At 42.4% G+C, this 27,401-nt stretch overlaps 1 protein-coding gene across 2 annotated transcripts in view; it reads right to left on the bottom strand.

Moving 5' to 3' along the window:
- Nucleotides 1-27,194, bottom strand: part of LOC143818429 (uncharacterized) — a 107,096-nt gene extending 79,902 nt beyond the window's left edge. The window contains exons 1-3 of one of the 2 annotated variants that reach the window (XM_077299733.1): nt 27,149-27,194; nt 25,941-26,020; nt 25,354-25,517 (exon numbers count right to left, since the gene is read on the bottom strand). In XM_077299733.1, coding sequence (XP_077155848.1) covers nt 25,354-25,517; nt 25,941-25,961 — 185 coding nt within the window. In that variant the 5' untranslated portion in view covers nt 25,962-26,020; nt 27,149-27,194. Of the gene's footprint in view, nt 1-25,353; nt 25,518-25,940; nt 26,143-27,148 lie in introns of those variants that run through there. The other variant, XM_077299731.1, reaches the window with a different exon arrangement.
- Nucleotides 27,195-27,401: the final 207 nt, after the last annotated feature.

The following is a 27,401-nucleotide window of genomic DNA, read 5'->3' as shown; positions in this document are numbered from 1 at the left end:
ATCCAATATCTCCTTTGCGAACTGCGCTTTCTCTGACGAAGTCGCAACCGCATCAAGCGAAATCTGACGAGCTCAGACACAAACATCTTGCTAGCAGAAGTTCACTCAATGCTTTCAAAATGGAGAATGAGTCTGTGCCCACACCCGACAATGACAAAAGGGAAAAAAAAAAAAAAAAAAAAAGAACAACTTTATTGACAGTGACAAACGCAGACAAACGGATACGGACATCAAAATGAAAAACGCGATCACATGCGTTAACGCTAGCGTTACTGTGACGACGAATTTCACATATTTTTTGCTCCTTTTCTGTACATGCGTTTAACGCATCCGTTTAACGCCATGTACTTGACGCAATGTGAACCTAGCCTTAATAAACTTCTTGAATATGGTTTTGAGCACCTTGAGGGGTGCAGTTTTTAGAATGGTGTCACACTTGGGTATTTTCTATCATATAGACCCCTGAAAATGACTTCAAATGAGATGTGGTCCCTAAAAAAAAATGGTGTTGTAAAAATGAGAAATTGCTGGTCAACTTTTAACCCTTATAACTCCCTAACAAAAAAAAATTTTGGTTCCAAAATTGTGCTGATGTAAAGTAGACGTGTGGGAAATGTTACTTATTAAGTATTTTGTGTGACATATCTCTGTGATTTAATTGCATAAAAATTCAAAGTTGGAAAATTGCAAAATTTTCAAAATTTTCGCCAAATTTCCGCTTTTTTCACAAATAAACGCAGGTACTATCACAGAATTTTTACCACTATCATGAAGTACAATATGTCACGAGAAAACAATGTCACAATCACTGGGATCCGTTGAAGCGTTCCAGAGTTATAACCTCATAAAGGGACAGTGGTCAGAATTGTAAAAATTGGCCCGGTCATTAACGTGCAAACCACCCTTGGGGGTGAAGGGGTTAATGCATTGGGAAGCTCCGAAAAAAATGCACAAAAACGCGCAAAAAACGCAAGCGGATTTCTTGCAGAAAATGTCCGGTTTGGCTCAGGAAATTTCTGCAAGAAATCCTGAATGCGTGCACATAGCCTAAGAGGAAAAAACGGATCTGGCGGAAAAAAAACGGATCAGTTTTTTTCAAAACTTGCCGGATTGTGCCTGACGGCAAAAACCTGATGTGTGAAAGTAGCCAGATAGATATATGGATAGATATATCCATAGTTATATCTATAGATATATCCATAGATATATCCACAGTTATATCTATAGATATATCCATAGATATCCATCTATAGATATATAGAGATATCCATAGATATATAATAGCAAGGCTGATGTTGATTAATGAACATGTTTAATAAAAAAATAATAATAAAAAAAAAAAACGGAAAAAAATGGCGTGGGCTCCCGCGCACTTTTCTGCTCCAGATGGGGAAAGTCGATGGCCGGGGGCCAATATTTGTAGCCTGGGAAGGGGGTAATACCCATGGCCCCTTCCCAGGCTATGAATATCAGCCCGCAGCTGTCTGCGTAGCCTTTACTGGCTATTAAAATAGGGGGACCCCCCCAAAAAAATGACGTGGGGTCCCCCTATATTTTATAGCCAGAAAGGCTACACAGACAGCTGCGGGCTGATATTCATAGCCTAGAGAGGGGCCATGGATATTTCCCCCCCTGGCTACAAATACCAGCCCCCAGCCGCCCCAGAAATGGCGCATCTGTAAGAAGCACCAATTCCGGCACTTTGCCCCTCTCTTCCCACTCTCCTGTAGCTGTGGGATATGTGGTAATAAGGGGTTAACCCCTTCATGACCCTGGGATTTTCCGTTTTTCCGTGTTCGTTTTTCGCTCCCCTCATTCCCAGAGCCGTAACTTTTTTATTTTTCCATCAATTTGGCCATGTGAGGGCTTATTTTTTGCGGGACGAGTTGTACTTTTGAACGACATAATTGGTTTTACCATGTCGTGTACTAGAAAACAGGAAAAAAAATCCAAGTGAGGTGAAATTGCAAAAAAAGTGCAATCCCACACTTGTTTTTTGCTTGGCTTTTTTGCTAGGTTCACTAAATGCTAAAACTGACCTGCCATTATGATTCTTCAGGTTAGTACGAGTTCATAGACACCTAACATGACTAGGTTATTTTTTATCTATGTGGCAAAAAAAAAATTCCAAACTTTGCTAAAAAAATAAATAAAAATATTGCGCCATTTTCCGATACTCGTAGCGTCTCCATTTTTCATGATCTGGGGTCGGTTGAGGGCTTATTTTTTGCGTGCCGAGCTGGCGTTTTTAATGATAGCATTTTGGTGCAGATACGTTCTTTTTATCGACCGTTATTGCATTTTAATGCAATGTCGCGGCGACCAAAAAAACGTAATTCTGGGGTTTCGAATTTTTTTCCCGCTACGCCGTTTAGCGATCAGGTTAATGCTTTTTTTTTATTGATAGATCGGGCGATTCTGAACGCGGCAATACAAAATATGTGTAGGTTTGATTTTTTTTTTAATTGATTTATTTTGATTGGGGCGAAAGGGGGGTGATTTAAACTTTTTTTTTTCACATTTTTTTTTACTTTTTTTTTTTACTTTTGCCATGCTTCAATAGCCTCCATAGGAGGCTAGAAGCTGGCACAACGCGATCAGCTCTGCTACATAGCAGCGATCTGATGTTCGCTGCTATGTAGCAGAATTGCAGGTGTGCTGTGAGCGCCGACCACAGGGTGGCGCTCACAGCTGCCGGGGATCAGTAACCATAGAGGTCTCAAGGACCTCTATGGTTACTATTCTGAAGCATCGCCGACGATCATGTGACGGGGTCGGCGATGCGATCATTTACGGCCGCCCAGCCGGAAGCGGTAGTTAAATGCCGCTGTCTGCGTTTGACAGCGGCATTTAACTAGTTAATAGCCGCGCCTATTACGGGCACATGTCAGCTGTTCAAAACAGCTGACATGTCCCGGCTTTGATGCGGGCTCACCGCCGGAGCCCGCATCAAAGCGGGGCTTCTGACCTCGGACGTACTATCCCGTCCGAGGTCAGAAAGGGGTTAATGCCACCTAGCTAAAGTAAGTTGACATTAAGCCCGGTTAATAATGGAGAGGCATCAATAAGATGCTTATCCATTACTAATCCTATAGTAGTGAAAAGGTTAAAAAAAAAAAGACACAACCAGAAAAAAGTATTTTAATATTCTTAATTTCACCATACTTACCATTCTCTATCGCCTGCAAAAAATTAAAAATAATAAACCAACCATATACTCCCTTTCCGCCGTAGTCCAATTAATAACGAGTGTCCCACGACGATCTCCCCTATAGAACAGTGACATCAGGTGATGTCACTGCTCTATAGACCTTCAGTGACACACTGACAGGAGACAATGGCTCCTGCAGTGCATCACTGAAGAAGTTACCTGAGTTCAGCGTCTCACTTTATGGCAAATCTGAGTGGGGATTTTCCCACACAGCAGTGCCACAAGTGAGAATAGGGACTATTTTTCACAGCAGCGGAGGAATACATTGCGGAAGGATACCTTCTGTCATTGTATTCCTGGAGCCCCTGGAGAGCGGTCTAATCAGCTGATGTGGCTGCTCTCCACAGGAGATCATCGTGGGACACTCGTATTAATTGGATATCTGCGGATCAGGGAGTATATTGTTTATTATTTTAATATTTTTTACAGGTCACAATGGCTTTGGGGATCAAGGTAATGGTGAGTATGTACTCTATGTTGTATGTACTGTATGTCTATATGTATCTACTGTATGTCTATATGTATGTGTTGTATGTACTGTGTGTATGTGCTGCATATCATATGTTGTATGTACTGTTGTATGTTGTATGTACTGTATGTCATATGTTGTATGTACTGTCGTGTGTTGTATGTTCTGTTGTATGTGCTGTTGTATGTTGTATGTACTGTTGTATGTACTGTATGTCATATGTTGTATGTTCTGTATGTATGTTGTATGTACTGTTGTATGTTCTGTATGTCATATGTTGTATGTACTGTTGCATGTTCTGTTGTATGTTGTGTGTACTGTTGTATGTTCTGTATGTCATATGTTGTGTGTACTGTTGTATGTTATATGTACTTTTGCATGTTGTATGTACTGTTGTATGTTATATTTGTATGTTCTGTTGTATGTTGTATGTACTGTTGTATGTTCTGTATGTCATATGTTGTATGTACTGTATGTTGTATGTACTTGTCAAATGTTGTATGTACTGTATGTGTTTTTTTTCTTTTTTTTACATTCAACACATTAGCCAGATGATGGGACTTTTACTCTCCCATCATTGGCTAATGTGTCAATCACTGTCATTGTAGCAGGCATAGCCCAATGGGACTTGTAGTCCCATCAGACGATGCCTGCACTCACACACACCCCCCCAAAGACCCCCCCGCACATCCCCGCAGACCCCCAGACAGCCTGCAGACCCCCGACAGCCCCGCACAGACCCCCGACAGCCCCGCACAGCCCCCGGCAGCCCCGCACATCCCCCCGGCAGCCCAGCACAGACCCCCCGGCAGCCCAGCACAGACCCCCCGGCAGTCCAGCACAGACCCCCCGGCAGTCCAGCACAGACCCCCCGGCAGTCCAGCACAGACCCCCCGGCAGTCCAGCACAGACCCCCCGGCAGTCCAGCACAGACCCCCCGGCAGTCCAGCACAGACCCCCCGGCAGCCCCGTACAGACCCCCGACAGCCCCGCACAGACCCCCGACAGCCCCGCACAGACCCCCAACAGCCCCTGCAGACCACAGACAGCCCCACACAGACTCCCGACAGCCCCGCACAGACCCCCGCAGACCCACTGAAAGCCCGCAGACCCCGCACACACATACACGCACAGTCACCGCCCACACACTTCCCTCCTTCCGATCTGCAGCGCTTCACCCGCAGCTAAACAGTAGATCTTGTTTACATCTGCGGTTTTGCTGCGGATGTGTCAGACTCAATACAAGTCTATGGGTGCAGAAACGCTGCAGATCCGCACAAAGAATTGACATGCTGCGGAAAAAACAACGCTGCGTTTCTGTGTGTTTTTTTCCGCAGCATGTGCACAGCAAATTGCGTTTTCCATAGGTTTACATGGTACTGTAAACCGCATGGGAAACTGCTGCAGATCTGCAGCGTAAAAAACGCTGCGGATACACGGTAAAATCCACAAGGTGTGCACATGGCCTAACCCAGAGTATGGGGAACTGTGTGCACTGACAGGGGGTTAGTAATGAACGGTGTGGTCTTCCACGGTAACTGGACGAATTGAGGTCCAGCGTGTTTAGAGAGTGCAAACAAATGTCGTGGGCGTTATATGACTACACTGTGTTCCAAATTATTATGCACAAAGAGTTTAGGAGTGATAAGGTTAGAATTTTTTTGTTTGTCATTTAAACTCATTGATGGTGATGTGTGTCAGGGCTCTTTATATCACTGAAAGCAACTGCAGATACCTGTGCAAATTAGTTTGGCAGGTGTGTCCAAATAAAGGCAAGACTACTTAAGAAGGCTGTTCCACATTATTAAGCAGCCTACATTTTTTGCCAAAATGGGAAAGAAAAAGGATGTGTCGGCTGCTGAGAAGCAACAAATTGTGGAGTATTTAGGTCAAGGCATGACTACAATCAACATTACCAAGACACTTCATTGTGATCATTGCACAATCAAGAAGTATGTAGCTGATTCCTAGCACACACGTGTGCATGTTGATAAGGAAAGATTGAGGACTTTTTCCAACAGGCAATTGCGTAAGATTAAAAGAGCAGCTGCAAAAATGCCTTGTCATAGCAGCAGACAAGTTTTTGAAGCTGCTGGTGCCTCCAACGTCCCCAGAACCACAAGATGCAGGGTCCTTCAGAGGTTTGCAGCTGTGCGTAAGCCATCCTGTCGACCACCTCTATCCACTGCACACAAGCAGAAACGGCTCCAGTGGGCCAAATGATACATGAAGACTGACTTCGAAACTGATTTGTTCACCGATGAGTGCCGTGTAACGCTCGATGGTCCAGATGGCTGGTTGATGGACACCCCATGAAAACTCGGCTAAGGCGCTAACAAGGAGGAGGTGGAGTAATGTTTTGGGCTGGAATCATGGGGAGAGAGATTGTCGGCCCCTTTATGATCCCTGAAAGGGTAAAGATGAACTCCATAATCTACGTGGAGCTTCTAAAACAACACTTCCTGCCATGGTTCAAGAGGAAGAACCGTGCTTTCTGCAGCAAGATCATTTTCATGCATAATAATGCACCGTCTCATGCTGCAAAAAACACATCTGCATCTCTGGCTGCTATGGGCATAAAAGAGGACAAACTTATGGTGTGGCCACCATCTTCCCCTGACCTCAACCCCATTGAGAACCTCTGGAGCATCATCAAAAGGAGTGTCTATGATGGCGGGAGGCAGTTCACATCTAAGCGACAGCTCTGGGAGGGTATTCTGTCCACATGCAAAACAATTGAAGCAGAAACCATCCAAAAACTGACAAATTCAATGGACGAGAGAGTTCAGAAGCTTCTTTCAAACAAGGGGTCCTATGTGCAAATGTAACATCACCTAGAATAAAGTTTTCACTTGAAAACTGTTGGATTTCATTTAGTAATAAGCTGATAATGCTTCTAACTTCACAATTGACCATTTTTTTTGTTCAAAATAAAAAAAAGGTTGAAAACTCTGCTGTGCATAATAATTTGGAACATGCATTTTGAGTGTTTATTTTTTTTTAAAAGATACTGTTTTCATAGGCAGTTAGTTCCAAAACATTGCAATTATACTAGAATAGTAGATGACTGGAAAATAACAATGACTGCAATTCAGATAGGTAATTTAGGGAAAATATGAGGAAATATTATTTGCATAATAATTTGGAGCACAGTGTAGAGACATTGATACGGCGTATGGACACCCCCGGTAACTAGTCAAGGAGGGCTAGCGCGTGTAGTGTCTGAACTGTGAGTTAAAGCCGTAAGTGAAGTATCTAAGTTAAAGCTGCAACTTAATGTCATCTGTTGGTGCCTATTGTGTTCCATGAAGTGTAATGGACTATGCATGACCAGGTTTATGATGCCATAATAAACCGCATGCACTGTTTTTGTGAGAAAAACGTGCCTGTGTGACTGAGTCCCGTTGCTAAGTGAGTGTCCCCCAACACATGCGGTAAGCGCTATCTCACACTACATACTCAGGAGAAATTGCACAACAAATTTTGGGGCCATTTTCTGCTGCTATTCTTGTAAAGTGAAAAAAAAAATGGGGCTAAAACAACATGTTTGTAAAATAATCCATTTCTTTTTATTTTCACAGTTCATCATTGTAAAATTCTGGTAAGTACCTGGGAGTTCAAGGTGCTCACCACACATCTAGATAGATTCCTTGAGAGGTCTAGTTTAAAAACTGGGGTCATTTGGAGGGGGGGGGGGTGTTTCCACTGTTTAGGCACATCAGGGGCCTCTCCAAACGCGACCTGATGCTCGCAGATCATTCCATCAAAGTCTGCATTCAAATCATCACTCCTTCCTTCACGAGTATGGGGTATCGGCATACTCAGGAGAAATTGCACAACAATTTTGAGGTCCATTTTCTCCTGTTACCCTTGTGAAAATAAAAAAATTAACATTTTTGTGGGAAAAAATTTGATTTTTTTATTTTCACAACTCCGTGATACAAATTTCTGTGAAACATCTGGGGGTTAAAGGTGCTCACTACACATTTAGATAAGATCCTTGAGGTGTTTAATTTCCAAATTGGGGTCACTTGTGGGGAGTTTCCACTGTTTAGGCACATCAGGGGCTCTCCAAATGCAACATAGCATCCACTCTCGATTCCAGACAATTTTGCATTCAGAAAGTCAAACGTTTCTCCTTCCCTTCCGAGCCCTGTCGTGTGCCCAAACAGTAGTTTTCTCCCATATATAAGATATTGGCGCACTCAGGAGAATTTGCACAACAATTTTTGTCATCCACTTTTCCTGTTACCCTTGTGAAAAAAAATAAATTGTGGGTCTAAAGTAACATTTTTGTGAAAAAAAAATAAAAGTTCATTTTTCCTCCAACTTTGCTTAAGTTCCTGTGAAGCACCTGAAGGTTTAAAAAAACTTTTGAATGTGGTTTTGAGCACCTTGAGGGGTGCAGTAGTTAGAATGGTGTCACTTTTGGGTATTTTCTGTCATATCGGCCCCTCAAAGTCACTTCAAATGTGATGTGGTCCCTAAAAAAATGGTTTTGTAAATTTTTTTGGAAAAATGATGATTGAGAGGCGTCTGACCGGGATCCAAGAAGTATTGTTTCTCATTGCGGAGAGTGACATGCTAAGCATGTCGAGGTGAGGAGACTTAAAGCCGCAATGCTCCTCTGGGACATATGCAAATTGTCTCCTCACCTCGACATGCTTAGCATGTCACTCTCCGCAAGGAGAAACGATACTTCTTGGATCCCGGTCAGACGCCTCTCAATCAGCCAAACCAGATCTCCACTTTGCACTGACGAGAGGCAGTACCCCGAAACACAGTGTCTGCAAACTGAGATTCTGGTTTGGCTATTATCCTAAGTCATGTGACAAGGCTCGTTAAAGGGTCGACATTGACTGTTAGGATTGCTACTTCCAATAGGTGGCACTAGAGTTCTAGTTCTCTTCCTCTCTGAAGAGACAATTTGCATATTTCCCAGAGGAGCATTGCGCCTTTAAGTCTCCTCACCTCGACATGCTTATCATGTCACTCTCCGCAAGGAGAAACGATACTGCTTGGATTTGGAAAAATGAGAAATTCGCTGGTCAACTTTTAACCATTCTAAGTTCCTAATAAAAAAAATTGTGCTGATATAAAGTAGACATGTGGGAAATGTTATTTATTAACTATTTTGGGTAACATAACGCTCTGGTTTAAGGGGATAAAAATTAAAAGTTTGAAAATGACAAAATTTTAAAAATTTCCAATTTTTCCACAAATAAATGCAAGTCATAATGAACAAATTTTACTGCTATCATGAAGTAAAATATGTCACAAAAAAAAAATCTAAAAATCAGTGTTCCAGAAATATTGCCACATAAGGGGACACTGGTCAGAATTGTAAACTTTGGCCTGGTCATGAAGGTGAAAACGAGCTTGTGTGTTAAAGAGATTAATAGATCTTTCAGAAGGGCAAATAATATACTGTAATAATCTGAACTGTCGGATGCTGGACCAAAGGAATTTAATTTAACATGTATGGCAAAGGAAACATAACGTTTATAGTCTGACCATAAGGACCCCAAAATTCTCAAGCCCTCACTCTCAACTGGTGTCTTGTGAAGGTACAGAAACAGCCCTGTTTGCACACCATAAATCTTAATTTTAGGAAAACATTAAATTATCTGTTGATAAATTAGGATTTTGTGTTGGGGCAGTAGCTATTTGTGCCAGCATCATAGCAAGGATTTCAGGTACAGAAACTGATGCAGAACGCAGAAATAAAGCCTGCCTAACCATTATGAAACCCTTCAAATAAATGTGAAAGGCAAACTGTATAATCTGTCTTCATAGGTTCCTTTACTGATGACTGGTACTCAAGTGTATCACAAAATTTGTTGGTGACTAGGGAGCCATCACAAGTACAATATAAAAAATTCCTTAGAAAATATCACCTTTATTGGGCATGCTTTAAAATTGAAAACCATACAAACCAAAAACCAACAAATTGAAAATAGGAGTCACTCAGTGTCAAAGTTGGTTACAGTGAAAGATATCGTATTCTCAGTTGGGGGTTAGGAAATAGGTCCTAAGGGGCTGATATTCCCTAGGTGAACCTATGTAGTTGCCTGCCTAACTGGAGAGGTTGGCACTTTAAGTTGTTAGAGACTGACTCCCCCGCTCCACGAAGGCTGTCCCTACTATAACTATTTGTTAACAGGCAAGGTAATTATTGAGAAAAATCCTAAGCACCTCCCAAATTACATCTATAGTAGAGTGCCCTCTAAAAGCATTAAAGTGACATTGTGCAGATATATATGTAACTTTCCATACGGGGTAAATTCTCCGGCTGTCATGTTGCCCAGGACGTGATATGGCAGTGACCACTAGGTGTCGCAGCGGTGCCAGACAGAAGAGTCTATGGAGCGAGGACCTGTCAGGGAGCAGGGATGATGCTGCAGGCTTATAGCGCAACACGGGCGGTGAGGTGAGCGCCAATGTCCAAGGCGCAATCCAGCCAGAGAAGGGAGCGCCGATGTCCGGGACCTGAACCAGGGAATGAGAGCGCGCCCAACAAGAATGAAGTGATCTGACCTGCGGAAGTGCGCGACTGCCGAGACGAAGAGACGGAGGACCGGACTCAAGTTAGTCTGCAGTTAGCTATTAGTTATTAGTTAGCTATTAGATTTTCATGCATGGTGAATTAGCTATCCGATTTTCATGTATGATGAATTATACATAGAGTGGATATTGTTTTGGTAAAATTTTGTTCTTTGACTACTTGTGGTCCTGGGTTATTCACGTAAATCGCTTATTTATGTCGCGTATGATCAAATGTACTCAATCGCACATAACTTCAATTTGAAAAGAGGTACCCTGGACAACTAGCACTCAAAATGACCAGTTCAATGTCCTGAATAATATTTGCCAAAACAATGATCAACTCTATGTGTGGTTCAGAAGTTATTCACGTAAATCGCACATAATCAAACGTACGCAATTGAACATAAGTTAAATTTGAAAAGAGGTACCCTTGACCACTAGTACTCAAAATGACCAGCTCAATGTCCTGAATAATATTTGCCAAAAAAATAATCAACTCTATGTGTAGTTCAGAAGTTATTCACGTAAATCGCTTATGTCGCGCATAATCAAACGTACGCAATTGAACATAAGTTAAATTTGAAAAGAGGTACCCTTGACCACTAGTACTCAAAATGACCAGCTCAATGTCCTGAATAATATTTGCCAAAAAAAATCAACTCTATGTGTAGTTCAAAAGTTATTCACGTAAATCGCTTATGTCGCGCATAATCAAACGTTCTCAATCTAACAAATTTTGCCCCAAAAATTCACAACTCTATGTATAGTTGAAGTATTATACAAAATATGCTAACTCCACATGTGAAACATTTTATAGGTACCTCACTGTTTGCTATCACAACTTACTTGAAGTTTCCATAAGGGCTTAACCCACTAATCTATGTTTAATTCAAGGGTTGTTGAACAGATGCTAAGTTTGTGTGTGAAATTACACTTAATAAAGTTTTATGTCATCAAATTATTTATATGTAATTGTAACGTCATTATTAACCTTTTTTTAACTTTTCTTAGTGGTTCTTGTGTAGACACGGGGGTCAGTGGGTGCTCTCGTCCGCTGGCCCGACCGCCTTTACAAAGACAGCATGGACCATGGCTCATCCCAACTGAACGCCCGACCTCCTCAACAGTGGGTGGATCACTACTCAGACAACACAGGGTGAGGGAATCACAATATTAGGACTTTCTTGGATCCCCAAACAATTAATGGCATATATCACACAACCAGCAAAACACAAAATGTAACAGGCAACAGTTTCTCACGCTTCCACTCGCTCACCAGGGATTATAATATCCATTCAGCAGAGCTTCCAGGGCTACTTACTCCAAGCCAGCAGCACCCCGCTTTCTGCGGGCACCCACCGAGAACGGAATAATGCCAGATTTAGGAAGCTGACTGAGTACCGCAAATTCTGTGGTCAGGTGACTGGATTGTCCCAAGCTGTATACCATCCTTATGTAGTCTTTGATATCTCAGCCGAATCCTTGCATTCGATGCTGAAGTCCATGTAGTCTTATAATCCATGTTCGGTTATGGCCTGCCAATCGGATCCGCAGATCCAAAATTGGTACCATGCAGCAAGAGAGACTTGGTCACTGGACAGTCCTTCTATACCCCTGAGCTCTCAAATCAGACCCTTGGGGCTTCATGATTGGTGGAATAAGAGTGTGCTAAATTGGCTAGATTCCAAGCTGCAAACATACTATCCCTAGTAGTAAGGCCATGTGCACACGTTAAGTATTTTTCGCGTTTTTTTCGCTATAAAAACGCGAAAAAAACGCTTACATATGCCTCCTATTATTTTAAGTGTATTCCGCATTTTTTGTGCAAATGTAGCCTTTTTTTCCGCAAAAAAATCGCATCGCGGAAAAAAAAAGCAACATGTTCATTAAAATGCGGAATTGCAGGGGATTCCGCACACCTAGGGGTCCATTGATCTGCTTACTTCCCGCACGGGGCTGTGCCCACGATGCGGGAAGTAAGCAGATTATGTGCGGTTGGTACCCAGGGTGGAGGAGAGGAGACTCTCCTCCACGCACTGGGCACCATATAAGTGGTCAAAAAATAAGAATTAAAATAAAAAACAGTCCTATACTCACCCTCGATGTCTTCCCGCCTCCACTGCACGCTGTCGCTTCGGTTCCTGTAGCTGGTGTGCGGTGAAAAGACCTGCCGATGACGTCACTGTCCTGTGATAGGTCGTGAGCGGTCATGTGACCGCTCACGTGACCGTGACGTCACAGAAGGTCCTGTGCGCACACACTAGCTATAGGAAGAGGAACGGACGCCGCTGAGGAGATGTCTGGGTGAGTATAAGCATTTTTTTATTTTTTTTATTATTTTTAAACATTCTATCTTTTACTATAGATGCTGCATAATCTGCATCTATAGTAAAAAGTTGGTCACACTTGTCAAACGCTATGTTTGACAAGTGTGACCAACCTGTCAGTCAGTTTTCCAAGCGATGCTACAGATCGCTTGGAAAACTTTAGCATTCTGCAAGCTAATTACGCTTGCAGAATGCTAAAAAAACCGCGAAAAAAACGAAAAAAAAACGCAAAAAAAAAAAATGCGGATTTCTTGCAGAAAATTTCCGGTTTTCTTCAGGAAATTTCTGCAAGAAATCCGGACGTGTGCACATACCCTAATGGTGTCTAACAGAGATGAGATAGAGTCAGCTAATTTACATAAGGCCCCGTCTCACACAGCGACGCTGCAGCGATACAGACAACGATGCTGATCGCTGCAGCGTCGCTGTTTTGTCGTTGTGTGGTCGCTGGGGAGCTGTCACACAGACAGCTCTCTCCAGCGACCAACGATCAGGGGAACGACTTCGGCATCGTTGAAACTGTCATCAACGATGCCGAAGTCCCCCTGCAGCACCCGGTAACCAGGGTAAACATCGGGTTACTAAGTGCAGGGCCGCGCTTAGTAACCCGATGTTTACCCTGGTTACCAAAAAAAACAAACAGTACATACTCGCCTTTCGGTGTCCAGGTCCCTTGCCGTCTGCTTCCTGCTCTGACAGTGCCGCTGTACACTGAGAGCAGAGCGCAGCGGTGACGTCACTGCTGTGATCTGCTCTCACTGTACGGCCGGCAGTCAGAGCAGGAAGCGGACGGCAAGGGACCTGACGGACACCGAAAGGCGAGTATGTACTGTTTGTTTTTTTGGTAACCAGGGTAAACATCGGGTTACTAAGCGCGGCCCTGCACTTAGTAACCCGATGTTTACCCTGGTTACCAGTGAAGACATCGCTGGATCGGTGTCACACACACCGATTCAGCGATGTCAGCGGGGCCTCAACGACCAAAAAAAGGTCCAGGCCATTCCGACACGACCAGCGATCTCACAGCAGGGGCCTGATCGCTGGTACGTGTCACACATAGCGAGATCGCTATGGAGGTCGCTGTTGCGTCACAAAACTTGTGACTCAGCAGCGATCTCGCTATGTGAGACGGGGCCTATAGAATCGAGCAATACAATGAAAGGTTAGCATAATTGATTTGTCTGAGTCTGTGACCTTCCCTGGCAAAGGTAATTACATGAGTCAACAGGAACTGTAAACCTTAAGGTACCATCACACTCAGCGACGCTGCAGCGATATAGACAACGAGCCGATCGCTGCAGCGTCGCTGTTTAGGTCGCTGTAGAGACGTCAAACACAGCAGCTCCAGAACGATGCAGGAGTGATCCTGTGACGTAACGGTGACTCACTTATCGTTCTCACAGGTCGTTAGCTCCATGTAAAACATTGCTGGCATCTTTGCTTTTGCTGTCAAACAAGACGATACACGCCGACCTGACGACCAAATAAAGTTCTGGACTTCTAGCTCCGACCAGCGATATCACAGCGGGATCCAGATCGCTGCTGCTTGTCAAACACAACGAGATCGCTAACCAGGACGCTGCAACGTCACGGATCGTTGTCGTTCTCGTTGTAAAGTTGCTGAGTGTGAAGGTACCTTTAAGCTGGAGTCACACTAAACGACTTACCAATGATCACGACCAGCGATATGACCTGGCCGTGATCATTGGTAAGTCGTTGTGTGGTCGCTGGGGAGCTGTCACACAGACAGCTCTCTCCAGCGACCAACGATCAGGGGAACGAGTTCGGCATCGTTGAAACTGTCTTCAACGATGCCGAAGTCCCCCTGCAGCACCCGGGTAACCAGGGTAAACATCGGGTTACTAAGTGCAGGGCCACGCTTAGTAACCCGATATTTACCCTGGTTACCATTGTAAAAGTAAAAAAAAAAAACACTACATACTCACATTCTGATGTCTGTCACATCCCCCGCCGGCGTCCACAGGGTTAAAACTGCTTTCGGCAAGAGCGCTGCTAATATGCACGCGCTGCTGCCGAGAGCTTCCCTGTACTGAATGTGTCAGCGCCAGAAGACAGCGGTGACGTCACCGCTGTGCTCTGCTTTACGGCCGGCGCTGACACAGTCAGTGCAGGGAAGCTCTCGGCAGCAGCGCTTGCATTAGCAGCGCTCCCGCCGAAAGCAGTTTTAACCCTGTGGATGCCGGGGGACGTGACAGACATCAGAATGTGAGTATGTACTGTTTTTTTTTTTACTTTTACAATGGTGACCAGGGTAAATATCGGGTTACTAAGCGCGGCCCTGCGCTTAGTAACCCGATATTTACCCTGGTTAAAAGTGAACACATCGCTGGATCGGCGTCAAACACGCCGATCCAGCGATGACAGCGGATGATCAGCGACCAAAAAATGGTCCTGATCATTCCCCAACGACCAACGATCTCCCAGCAGGGGCCTGATCGTTGGTCGCTGTCACACATAACGAGATCGTTAGCGGGATCATTGCTACGTCACCAAAAGCGTGACGTTGCAACGATATCGTTAACGATATCGTTATGTGTGACTCAGCCTTTAGAGTCTTGTAGAAACAATGAGGGGCTTATCACATGGTAATAAACAGAATACCATCATGTGTGACCAAATTTTAATAAACTTAACCCATGCTAGGCTTTGAAAGAGTCTATGTCATCACTGTTCTGTTCTGAAGTGATACACTCACTTGGAAGCCATGGAAGTATGCCCTAGAGTGGCCCTACTTGGAGGATTGTCTGTGAACGTCATCTGTCCATGGTAAGGATTTGTGTTGAATTGGCATACTGGAGTTAACTTACACTGTAACCTCAAGTCTGAATTTCAGTGTTGTTGTGTTTGTCCTGTTTGAAAGCTATATTTATATTTGGGTATATAAAATATTTAATATGTTTAAGAATAAAAGTAAATGATGAGATCAGTCTCAATATTTTACTTAAAAATGTACTTGCTTAATGTAAATTTTTTTAATCATTTTTGTTTTGATATCTCAAAAAGGTTAGATATTGGAGGTCTTGCTATAAAATTTTTGTCTTAATACGAAACTGCTACAGTGTATGTATAAATATTGTTGACAAGTATCATCTTGTCAACTAGTGTGCAAGGACGTAGTGCTTCAAATAGATATTTATACTCTATGTATTATAGGCACAAATTATGTGAAATTAAATTAATTGATAATAATATTAGAAAGTTTACATATTATAAATGCTTATTATATTCATACAGGAAAGATATATATCTTGGTAACGTGTTAGCCAGTAGATAGAAAAATGTTTAGAATTAAGAGTCCTCAGTGGTTGATACCTTTTAATGGCTAACTGAAAAGATGGTAACAAATTGCAAGCTTTCCAGACTACACAGGTCTCTTCATCAGGCATAATTTGTATTAGTCTGTGCCTGATGAAGGGACCTGTGTAGTCTGGAAAGCTTGCAATTTGTTACCATCTTTTCAGTTAGCCATTAAAAGGTATCAACCACTGAGGACTCTCAATTCTAAACATTTTTCTATTATATTCATGTCACTGACAATAATTTCAAAATATGTGGATTATTAAGTGTTATGTACCTGATCAAGGTTGTTGATTTAGTAGTATGGTTTTAGTAAACTATGATAATTAGACATAAATTTTAGTTGTTACCAATCCTTGTAATATCTATGAAATGCAACTAAAGTGAGTTGTGTCATTGTGAAAAGTGGAACATTCATACATTTTAAATACAGTGGATAATTTAAATGCGCATGCAATTTTTAGGTTGTTGGCTTAGGAATGTTTTGATGTACGAAGAGCAGCCATAGTCACATTAAGATTTTTAAAAGGCAGATAACAGACTTTAGCTATGTCTCAGTGGTTGAGTCTATACCCATCGTTGAACTAATAGGTTTGAGTTTACTAAACATTACAACGTTAGCTATTGCAGGGCGTAAATTTGTGTGGCTATCTTGCATCAGGCTTGTATGATTGGCGCTCTAGTTGGCTTAGGCGTGAAAATATGTGTGGTCTGTTGTCATGTTTATAGTCTTTGTGATAGGGAATGTTGTTGTAATAACATTACATGCAGTTACATTTAAATTATAACCCTAATGTGGCACACTGAGCACTTAAAAAAAACATTACATACACTTACATTAAAATATTACACACCTATGCCACTCTGAACACGTAATAAAAATATAAATGACCTGGTTAGCTTGGTAATACAAAATTGAGATTTCATAAATACAAATTAAGTGTTGTGTCTGTCATTGTCCATTAGAATGTTTTTTTTAATTTCCTAAGTAACCCAAGTATGTTTCCATGAAAATGATAAATGGCACAGAATAATAATCTTTGGGTCTGAATTGGTCATTTGTGAAATTAATTAATTTGACTTATTTCATAGGGGAAGATCGTACAATCTGCTTTCTATGTTTATTACATTGTTTGTTGAATATGTTACAGGATATACCTTAAATCACAGGTTATAAATTTGCCCAAAGAGGAGAGTGTTATTCATTTGGAAACATACTTGTTTTTGTTTTCTATCAGTGTTAAATGTAAAAATAACCACACCACGCCATGACATCTAATGTCTTCTTATAGACAAATAAGCTCACTGTCCATTGCACTTCAGACAGTGATCTTTGTTTCCAGCATTCCGATACTGCAATATCGTGTATCGGCCGATATTCGCAGTATCGGAGTTCCGATACTTTTACAATATCGAATACCAGAATCGGAAGTTCCCATAATGCAATGAGCCAGTTTTATTCTATTCAGCCAATGAGGATCCTAAGAAGTGTGGGCACATCCTGTTAGGCATGTTAGCCATGTTAACTAATGGCATGGCTGTGATTGGCTGCTCAAATGATGTCATGATGCACTATAATGGAGTGTGGGCGGTGCGTGGGCAGAGACTGCGTGTCTGTGTGTGCGGGCGGGGTCTGTGCGTGACCGTCGGCGGTCTGTGCGGGCCTGCCGGGGGTCTGTACGGGCCTCTTGGGGGTCTGTGCGGGCCTCCCGGGGGTCTGTATGGGCCTTTTGGGGGTCTGTGTGGGCCTGCCGGGGGTTTGTGAGGTCCTGCCGGGGGTCTGTTCGGGCCTGCCGGGGGTCTGTGCGGGCCTCCCGGGGGTCTGTACGAGCCTGCCGGGGGTCTGTGCGGGCCTGCCGGGGGTCTGTGCGGGCCTGCCGGGGGTCTGTACGGGCCTCTCGGGGGTCTGTGCAAGCCTGCCGGGGGTCTTTGTGTCTTTGTGCAGGCATCGTCTGATGGGACTACAAGTCCCTTTGGGCTATGCCTGCTACAATGACAGTGTCATCTGCAAAAAACATAAAATAATAAACCGTATACTCCCTGTCCGACGCAGTCCAATTAATAACGAGTGTCCCACGACGATCTCCCCTATAGAACAGTGACATCTGGTGATGTCACTGCTCTATAGGACCTCCAGTGACACACTGACAGGAGACAATGGCTCCTGCAGTGCATCACTGAGAGGTTACTGTAGTTCACTGGTCTCACTTTATGGCAAAAGCTGTGTGGGAACTTTCCCACACAGCAATGCCAAAAGTGAGACTAGGGACTATTTTTTACAGTGGCGGAGGAATACAGTGCGAAAGGATACCTTCCTCCCATCATTGTATTCCTGGAGTCCCTAGAGAGCGGTCGCATCAGCTGATGCTGCTGCTCTCCACGGGAGATTCTCGTGGGACACTCGTGGATTTCTGCGGATCAGGGAGTATATTGTTTGTTTGTTATTTTAATATTTTTTACAGATGACACTGGCTTCGGGGAACAAAGTGACAAGTGTGGGTGAGTATGTACTCTGTTATATGTACTGTATGTCTATATGTATGTAATGTATGAATGTATTGTATGTATGTATGTATGTATGTATGTATGTATGTATGTATGTTGTATGTGTGTAGTATGTATGTAGTATGTATGTTTGTGTTTTTTTTTCATTCAACACATTAGCCGGATGATGGGACTACTACTGTCCCCTCATTGGCTAATGTGTCAATCACTGTCATTGTAGCAGGCATAGCCCAAAGGGACTTGTAGTCCCATCGGACGATGCCTGCACAAAGACACAAAGACCCCCGGCAGGCCTGCACAGACCCCCGAGAGGCCCGTACAGACCCCCGGCAGGCCCGCACAGACCCCCGAGAGGCCCGTACAGACCCCCGGCAGGCCCGCACAGACCCCCTGCAGGCCCGCACAGACCCCCGGCAGGCCCGAACAGACCCCCGGCAGGCCCAAACAGACCCCCAAAAGGCCCGTACAGACCCCCGGCAGGCCCGCACAGACCCCCAAGAGGCCCGCACAGACCCCCAAGAGGCCCGTACAGACCCCCGGCGGCCCGCACAGACCGCCGACGGTCACGCACAGACCCCGCCCGCACACACAGACACGCAGTCTCTGCCCACGCACCGCCCACACTCCATTATAGTGCATCATGACATCATTTGAGCAGCCAATCACAGCCATGCCATTAGTTAACATAGCTAACATGCCTAACAGGATGTGCCCAAACTTCTTAGGATCCTCATTGGCTGAATAGAATAAAACTGGCTCATTGCATTATGGGAACTTCCGATTCTGGTATTCGATATTGTAAAAGTATCGGAACTCCGATACAGCGAATATCGGCCGATACACGATATTGCAGTATCGGAATGCTGGAAACAAAGATCACTGTCTGAAGTGCAATGGACAGTGAGCTTATTTGTCTATAAGAAGACATTAGATGTCATGGTGTGGTGTGGTTATTTTTACATTTAACATTGATAGAAAACAAAAACAAGTATGTTTCCAAATGAATAACACTCTCCTCTTTGGGCAAATTTATAACCTGTGATTTAAGGTATATCCTTTAACATATTCAACAAACAATGTAATAAACACAGAAAGCAGATTGTACGATCTTCCCCTATGAAATAAGTCAAATTAATTAATTTCACAAATGACCAATTCAGACCCAAAGATTATTATTCTGTGCCATTTATCATTTTCATGGAAACATACTTGGGTTACTTAGGAAATTAAAAAAAACATTCTAATGGACAATGACAGACACAACACTTAATTTGTATTTATGAAATCTCAATTTTGTATTACCAAGCTAACCAGGTCATTTATATTTTTATTACGTGTTCAGAGTGGCATAGGTGTGTAATATTTTAATGTAAGTGTATGTAATGTTTTTTTTTAAGTGCTCAGTGTGCCACATTAGGGTTATAATTTAAATGTAACTGCATGTAATGTTATTACAACAACATTCCCTATCACAAAGACTATAAACATGACAACAGACCACACATATTTTCACGCCTAAGCCAACTAGAGCGCCAATCATACAAGCCTGATGCAAGATAGCCACACAAATTTACGCCCTGCAATAGCTTACATGCATGTTGTAATGTTTCGTAAACTCAAACCTGTTAGTTCAACGATGGGTATAGACTCAACCACTGAGACATAGCTAAAGTCTGTTATCTGCCTTTTAAAAATCTTAATGTGACTATGGCTGCTCTTCGTACATCAAAACATTCCTAAGCCAACAACCTAAAAATTGCATGCGCATTTAAATTATCCACTGTATTTAAAATGTATGAATGTTCCACTTTTCACAATGACACAACTCACTTTAGTTGCATTTCATAGATATTACAAGGATTGGTAACAACTAAAATTTATGTCTAATTATCATAGTTTACTAAAACCATACTACTAAATCAACAACCTTGATCAGGTACATAACACTTAATAATCCACATATTTTGAAATTATTGTCAGTGACATGAATATAACAGAAAAATGTTTAGAATTGAGAGTCCTCAGTGGTTGATACCTTTTAATGGCTAACTGAAAAGATGGTAACAAATTGCAAGCTTTCGAGACTACACAGGTCTCTTCATCAGGCATAGACTAATACAAATTATGCCTGATGAAGAGACCTGTGTAGTCTCGAAAGCTTGCAATTTGTTACCATCTTTTCAGTTAGCCATTAAAAGGTATCAACCACTGAGGACTCTCAATTCTAAACATTTTTCTATCTACTGGCTAACACGTTACCAAGATATATATCTTTCCTGTATGAATATAATAAGCATTTATAATATGTAAACTTTCTAATATTATTATCAATTAATTTAATTTCACATAATTTGTGCCTATAATACATAGAGTATGAATATCTATTTGAAGCACTACGTCCTTGCACACTAGTTGACAAGATGATACTTGTCAACAATATTTATACATACACTGTAGCAGTTTCGTATTAAGACAAACATTTTATAGCAAGACCTCCAATATCTAACCTTTTTGAGATATCAAAACAAAAATGATTCAAAAAATTTACATTAAGCAAGTACATTTTTAAGTAAAATATTGAGACTGATCTCATCATTTACTTTTATTCTTAAACATATTAAATATTTTATATACCCAAATATAAATATAGCTTTCAAACAGGACAAACACAACAACACTGAAATTCAGACTTGGAGTTAACTCCAGTATGCCAATTCAACACAAATCCTTACCATGGACAGATGACGTTCACAGACAATCCTCCAAGTAGGGCCACTCTAGGGCATACTTCCATGCTTCCAATGAGTGTATCACTTCAGAACAGAACAGTGATGACATAGACTCTTTCAAAGCCTAGCATGGGTTAAGTTTATTAAAATTTGGTCACACATGATGGTATTCTGTTTATTACCATGTGATAAGCCCCTCATTGTTTCTACAAGACTCTAAAAGTACCTTCACACTAAGCGACGCTGCAGCGTTATCGACAACGATGCCGATCGCTGCAGCGTCGCTGTGTGGTCGCTGGAGAGCTGTCACACAGACAGCTCTCCAGCGACCAACGATGCCGAAGTCCCCGGGTAACCAGGGTAAACATCGGGTTGCTAAGTGCAGGGCCGCGCTTAGTAACCCGATGTTTACCCTGGTTACCAGTGTAAATGTAAAAAAACAAACACTACTGTACATACTTACATTCGCGTCCCCCGGCGTCCGCTTCCCTGCACTGTGTAAGCGCCGGCCCTAATGCACAGCGGTGACGTCACCGCTGTGCTTTGCTTTCCGGCCGGCACTGACACATTCAGTGCAGGAAGCTCTGAGCAGCAGCGCGGACGCCGGGGGACGTGACAGACATCAGAGGGTGAGTATGTAGTGTTTTTTTTTTTTTACTTTTACAATGGTAACCAGGGTAAATATCGGGGTACTAAGAGCAGCCCTGCACTTAGTGACCCGATATTTACCCTGGTTACCATTGTAAAACATTGCTGGCATCGTTGCTTTTGCTGTCAAACACAGCGATACACGCCGATCTGACGACCAAATAAAGTTCTGGACTTTCAGCAACGACCAGCGATATCACAGCAGGATCCAGATCGCTGCTGTGTGTCAAACACAACGATATCGCTATCCAGGACGCTGCAACGTCACGGATCGCCGTCGTTATCGCTGCAAAGTCGTTTAGTGTGAAGGTACCTTAAGGAGTCTAGGTTTACAGTTCCTGTTGACTCATGTAACTACCTTTGCCAGGGAAGGTCACAGACTCAGACAAATCAATTATGCTAACCTTTCATTGTATTGCACGATTCTATGTAAATTAGCTGACGCTATCTCATCTCTGTGACACCATTACTACTAGGGATAGTATGTTTGCAGCTTGGAATCTAGCCAATTTAGCACACTCTTATTCCACCAATCATGAAGCCCCAAGGGTCTGAATTGAGAGCTCAGGGGTATAGAAGGACTGTCCAGTGACCAAGTCTCTCTTGCTGCATGGTACCAATTTTGGATCTGCGGATCCGATTGGCAGGCCATAACCGAACATGGATTATAAGACTACATGGACTTCAGCATCGAATGCAAGGATTCGGCTGAGATATCAAAGACTACATAAGGATGGTATACAGCTTGGGACAATCCAGTCACCTGACCACAGAATTTGCGGTACTCAGTCAGTTTCCTAAATCTGGCATTATTCCGTTCTCGGTGGGTGCCTGCAGAAAGCGGGGTGCTGCTGGCTTGGAGTAAGTAGCCCTGGAAGCTCTGCTGAATGGATATTATAATCCCTGGTGAGCCAGTGGAAGGGTGAGAAACTGTTGCCTGTTACATTTTGTGTTTTGCTGGTTGTGTGATATATGCCATTAATTGTTTGGGGATCCAAGAAAGTCCTAATATTGTGATTCCCTCACCCTGTGTTGTCTGAGTAGTGTTCCACCCACTGTTGAGGAGGTCGGGCGTTCAGTTGGGATGAGCCATGGTCCATGCTGTCTTTGTAAAGGCGGTCGGGCCAGCGGACGAGAGCACCCACTGACCCCCGTGTCTACACAAGAACCACTAAGTAAAGTTAAAAAAAGGTTAATAATGACGTTACAATTACATATAAATTATTTTTATGACATAAAACTTTATTAAGTGTAATTTTACACACAAACTTAGCATCTGTTCAACAACCCTTGAATTAAACATAGATTAGTGGGTTAAGCCCTTATGGAAACTTCAAGTAAGTTGTGATAGCAAACAGTGAGGTACCTATAAAATGTTTCACATGTGGAGTTAGCATATTTTGTATAATACTTCAACTATACATAGAGTTGTGAATTTTTGGGGCAAAATTTGTTAGATTGAGAACGTTTGATTATGCGCGACATAAGCGATTTACGTGAATAACTTCTGAACTACACATAGAGTTGATCATTTTTTTGGCAAATATTATTCAGGACATTGAGCTGGTCATTTTGAGTACTAGTGGTCAAGGGTACCTCTTTTCAAATTGAAGTTATGTGCGATTGAGTACGTTTGATTATACGCAACATAAATAAGCGATTTACGTGAATAACCCAGGACCACAAGTAGTCAAAGAACAAAATTTTACCAAAACAATATCCACTCTATGTATAATTCATCATACATGAAAATCTAATAGCTAATTCACCATGCATGAAAATCTAATAGCTAACTAATAACCAATAGCTAACTTCAGACTAACTTGAGTCCGGTAGATGGAGGAGCCAGAGGTACGTAACTAGCAAGGGGTCAGGAACCAGCCGGGAGTGGAGATACCAGAGGATGAGGCAGAAAGCAGAGTCAGGAACGGGCAGAGGGTCAGAAGCCGGAGATGACGCAAAGTACAAAATCAGGAGACGAGAAGACAAGTTAATATACAGAGCCGGGTCATGCACGTAGAAGCCAAGTATAAACAAAAACTTAGGACAGGGGTGCAGGGAAAGCAGGGCAGACAGAAAACAGGGAGCATAAGGGACAGGAGAATAACACGGATAAACCAAGGTCAGCTGCTCAAGCCGAGGGACCGGAACTATAAACTACACCGGACCTAGGCAGAGACAACACTAAATAGCCGCCCCAGAGCCAAAGAGAGGAGGATGAAATTAACCCAGATCTGACCAGGACGGGAATGAAGCAAAACCCCGTCCTGGATCAGAACACCGGCAATAAGGAAATATATGGCCTAATAATTCACTATGAAGTCTCAATTATTCTGGCCTCCTTTCTGCAGAACTTGGCACCATAAATAGCAACGATAGAGGTGCCCCCGCTTGTCGATGATTGACCCTTGGTAACCCTAGGTCACCCTGGTAATATTAGTGGAACAGTTACCCTTAAGTTATATTGTAAGGCATAAATGATAAGGCCATAAGAAGACAGGTACTTATCTTATGATGTCAAGGCTGTTGCTAAAAGTACACCTCAATGCGCTTCCCCATATCAAGGTTCCTCAGGAGGCTGATAATTATAATGCTGGGCTCATAATCCTTTTGACATATCATAATTATCAGCCTAACCTACTGTGTACGGGGGCATTTAGGTATCATTCAGACGTCTGTGTAACATTGTGTATAGACGGTGATTAACATACTGGCTCTCAGTCTCCTCACAAGAACTTGACAGCTTCATGGGACTATAAGTCAAGTTCAGGTCAGGAGGCTTGCGGCCAGTCCATGCATCATGGTCCATATACAGATCGTGCTACACAGATGTTTAAATTTGTCCTCAGGCTAAAACCCCTGGACACTATTGATGAAAATGGGCTCTGAACAATCAATCATTGATGGTCCGAAACATATCACAGACTACGTTCAACCAACATTAGATTTTTGTTTGTCAAAAATTGAGCCTGCGCTTATCATTGTCAAAAAGAATGCAACACGGCCCACCGGTGTTTTGAATGATTATAAACATTTGTCAGCCGGACATATTGATCATTCCACTGAACCAATCGTTGATCTTTCATTATGGTCAAAATCGGCCATTTTATTTTAGTTTCTTCTAATGTGTATTGGCTTCATTAGTCAGCAATACCAATTGTACACGATGCTCTAGGGGGCAATTACATTTACAAATCCCATCATACAGTAGATTGCAATTAACAGCAGCACAATTTATCAAACTCAATGCCAGAGGTCAAGCAAAACTAATCAGCACATGGTGGACAGCCGGTAATTCACAGAAATCAGGCTGGTGGTCCCACTATCCTGCAGTTGGAATTAGTAAGCTTTATGTATAAGGCTGCATGATCCTAGCGGCTCATAATGCCAATGCAATTAAAGTGAGTCAAAATGACACATTAAAATCCATATTTGCTGATTTACGTTCTACGTGTTACTTGTAATGATGTTTTGTACATGAAGAAGCTAGACTTAATATGTTTATCTTGGAAAGTAGAAACATCATCTCTCCTTATCTAGACACACAGGCAACTCCTCCTTGAGGCTGAAAAGCCCTGATAAAAAAGGCAGAGTACTTACCAGCTCTCCAGCATCTTCTGTGCCTGAGTCTTCTTGTCCTCAGAGCCTGTATGGAATTGTCTGATTTCTGGTCTGCTGAATCCTAGTTCACGGGCAACTATAGTCCACTCAAAGCCCAGCTGGCTCCCCAGATCCTGGACGGACTTTAGGTTGATCACTGCATCCTAAGAAATTGCAGACAGAGTGCATTTACCTATTGGACCGATATGTACAAAACCAGACAGAAAAGAGCTTGGGTGCAAGAACAATATTTAGATCCTTTGTAGCTGAAATCTCATGATAAAGGACAATTCCACTTGCTTTGGAGGTGGAAGTGGCCCCCTTACTCCTTGATGCACAGGGTACACCAATGGTATGCCCACCCCTGGCACAAAGCCCGTATGCCAGCATAGTACAAAAATATTCTGCCATAGCAATGCTCCACTGGACATGTCATATTGTTATATATGGAAAAACAGCTGAGGAACGCAAAAGCACAGCATGGTCCCAGCAGTGTCTGTTTTATGGCCTCATACAACATGGAGGTTGAACAGAGCCAAATTTCCATCCTGCATAGTACAGATATGGATACTATATATATCACTTACCTCTTGTGCTTTATTGGGCATCTTAATATGGTTTCCACTTATACATCTGCCAGTGATCTTCGACTGGCTCAAAGAAATATCTAAAATTACAGATTTCATATTTTACATAGTTTTGTAATTATTATTGTTCCCTGACAATAAAGTATATCAGATGTTTGCGATTAAATTTTGTCTCCCAAAAAAGAAAGTGTCAGGCTATGTTCACACGTTTCAATACACATGCCCAGACTCATTTTTCAGAGTGTCCAGGAACCATATCCTGGCAACTACATATACTACTCCCAACGAATACTTATGCAACAAGGAGAAAAACAGGAACTTTCAATATTGTGTAAAACATGATATACAAAAGTTTATTTAGAAAAGTTCAGACATAAAACACACATATACATACATAAAATCAGGACACCAAGCTGACCTCCCGCAACACCTTAAATACCTTAAGTTGTAACCGGCCCATAAATAGCTTATCTTTAGATAAGAAGGTATACCCCATCTGCAACCCCTATACAGATCAATATATAATATACTATCCGTAGTAAATACTTAGTCTAACATTTTTTAGACCTATATAGGTCAAATCGATCCAGGGTTCAGAATGGACTGTGGAAAAAATCCTCATGATATAATATAAGTAACGTGCCAACTGGCGTGAAAAATGTCATGGGAACACCATATTCGCCTTCTTACCAATTGCAGGAGACAGGTAGGATTGGGAGACACATTGGTGTCTGGTGTCTGATTTTATGTATGTATATGTGTGTTTTATGTCTGAACTTTTCTAAATAAACTTTTGTATATCATGTTTTACACAATATTGAAAGCTCCTGTTTTTCTCCTTGTTGCATATGTTCACACGTTACAGAAAACTTTCCACTTCCCCAATAAATCCGCAGATGAAATCAGCATGTGTTACTTGGGGACTTCAGCCGTGTCCATTTACTAGTCTTGAATGGGGTGAAAATTGCAATGAAAATCGGCATAATAAAGAGCATGCTATAGAATTGAAATCTGCGCCAAGCCTTCATTTTCATGCAGATTTTTAAAAACCCATTTACTTTTATTGTACTGTAAGTTGCTACTACACAGTAAATCCATGACGTGTGAACTTGGCCTTACTATTTAATCACTGTGTTGCTGTCAATCTTTTCCCTTTGTGTAAGTTGAGTTTTACGATGTAAGGAATTGAAAACAAGTTTGATGCTTACCTTTGTGTCGGACTGAGCTCAGTATCGACAAATCAAGCGTCCTTATGGAAAGACATATAGGCAATAACGCATATGTCTTTTTACACAGGTATAATAGGTTGTTAGGAGGTTACCACAACAAATGCAAGAATTCCTTCCGTTAAAAATTAAAGAAATTCTCTGATGCCTAACTGTTCCTCATGACTGGAGCCCAGAGCTCAGGAGCGATGGCCTACAGACTTAGCAACTTTTAAGTAGTTTTATGTCCCTCTTA

This window comes from Ranitomeya variabilis, chromosome 3 (genome assembly GCF_051348905.1).
Source record: "Ranitomeya variabilis isolate aRanVar5 chromosome 3, aRanVar5.hap1, whole genome shotgun sequence".
Taxonomy (NCBI): Eukaryota; Metazoa; Chordata; class Amphibia; order Anura; family Dendrobatidae; genus Ranitomeya; species Ranitomeya variabilis.
This window is presented reverse-complemented; position numbering and strand designations above follow the sequence as displayed.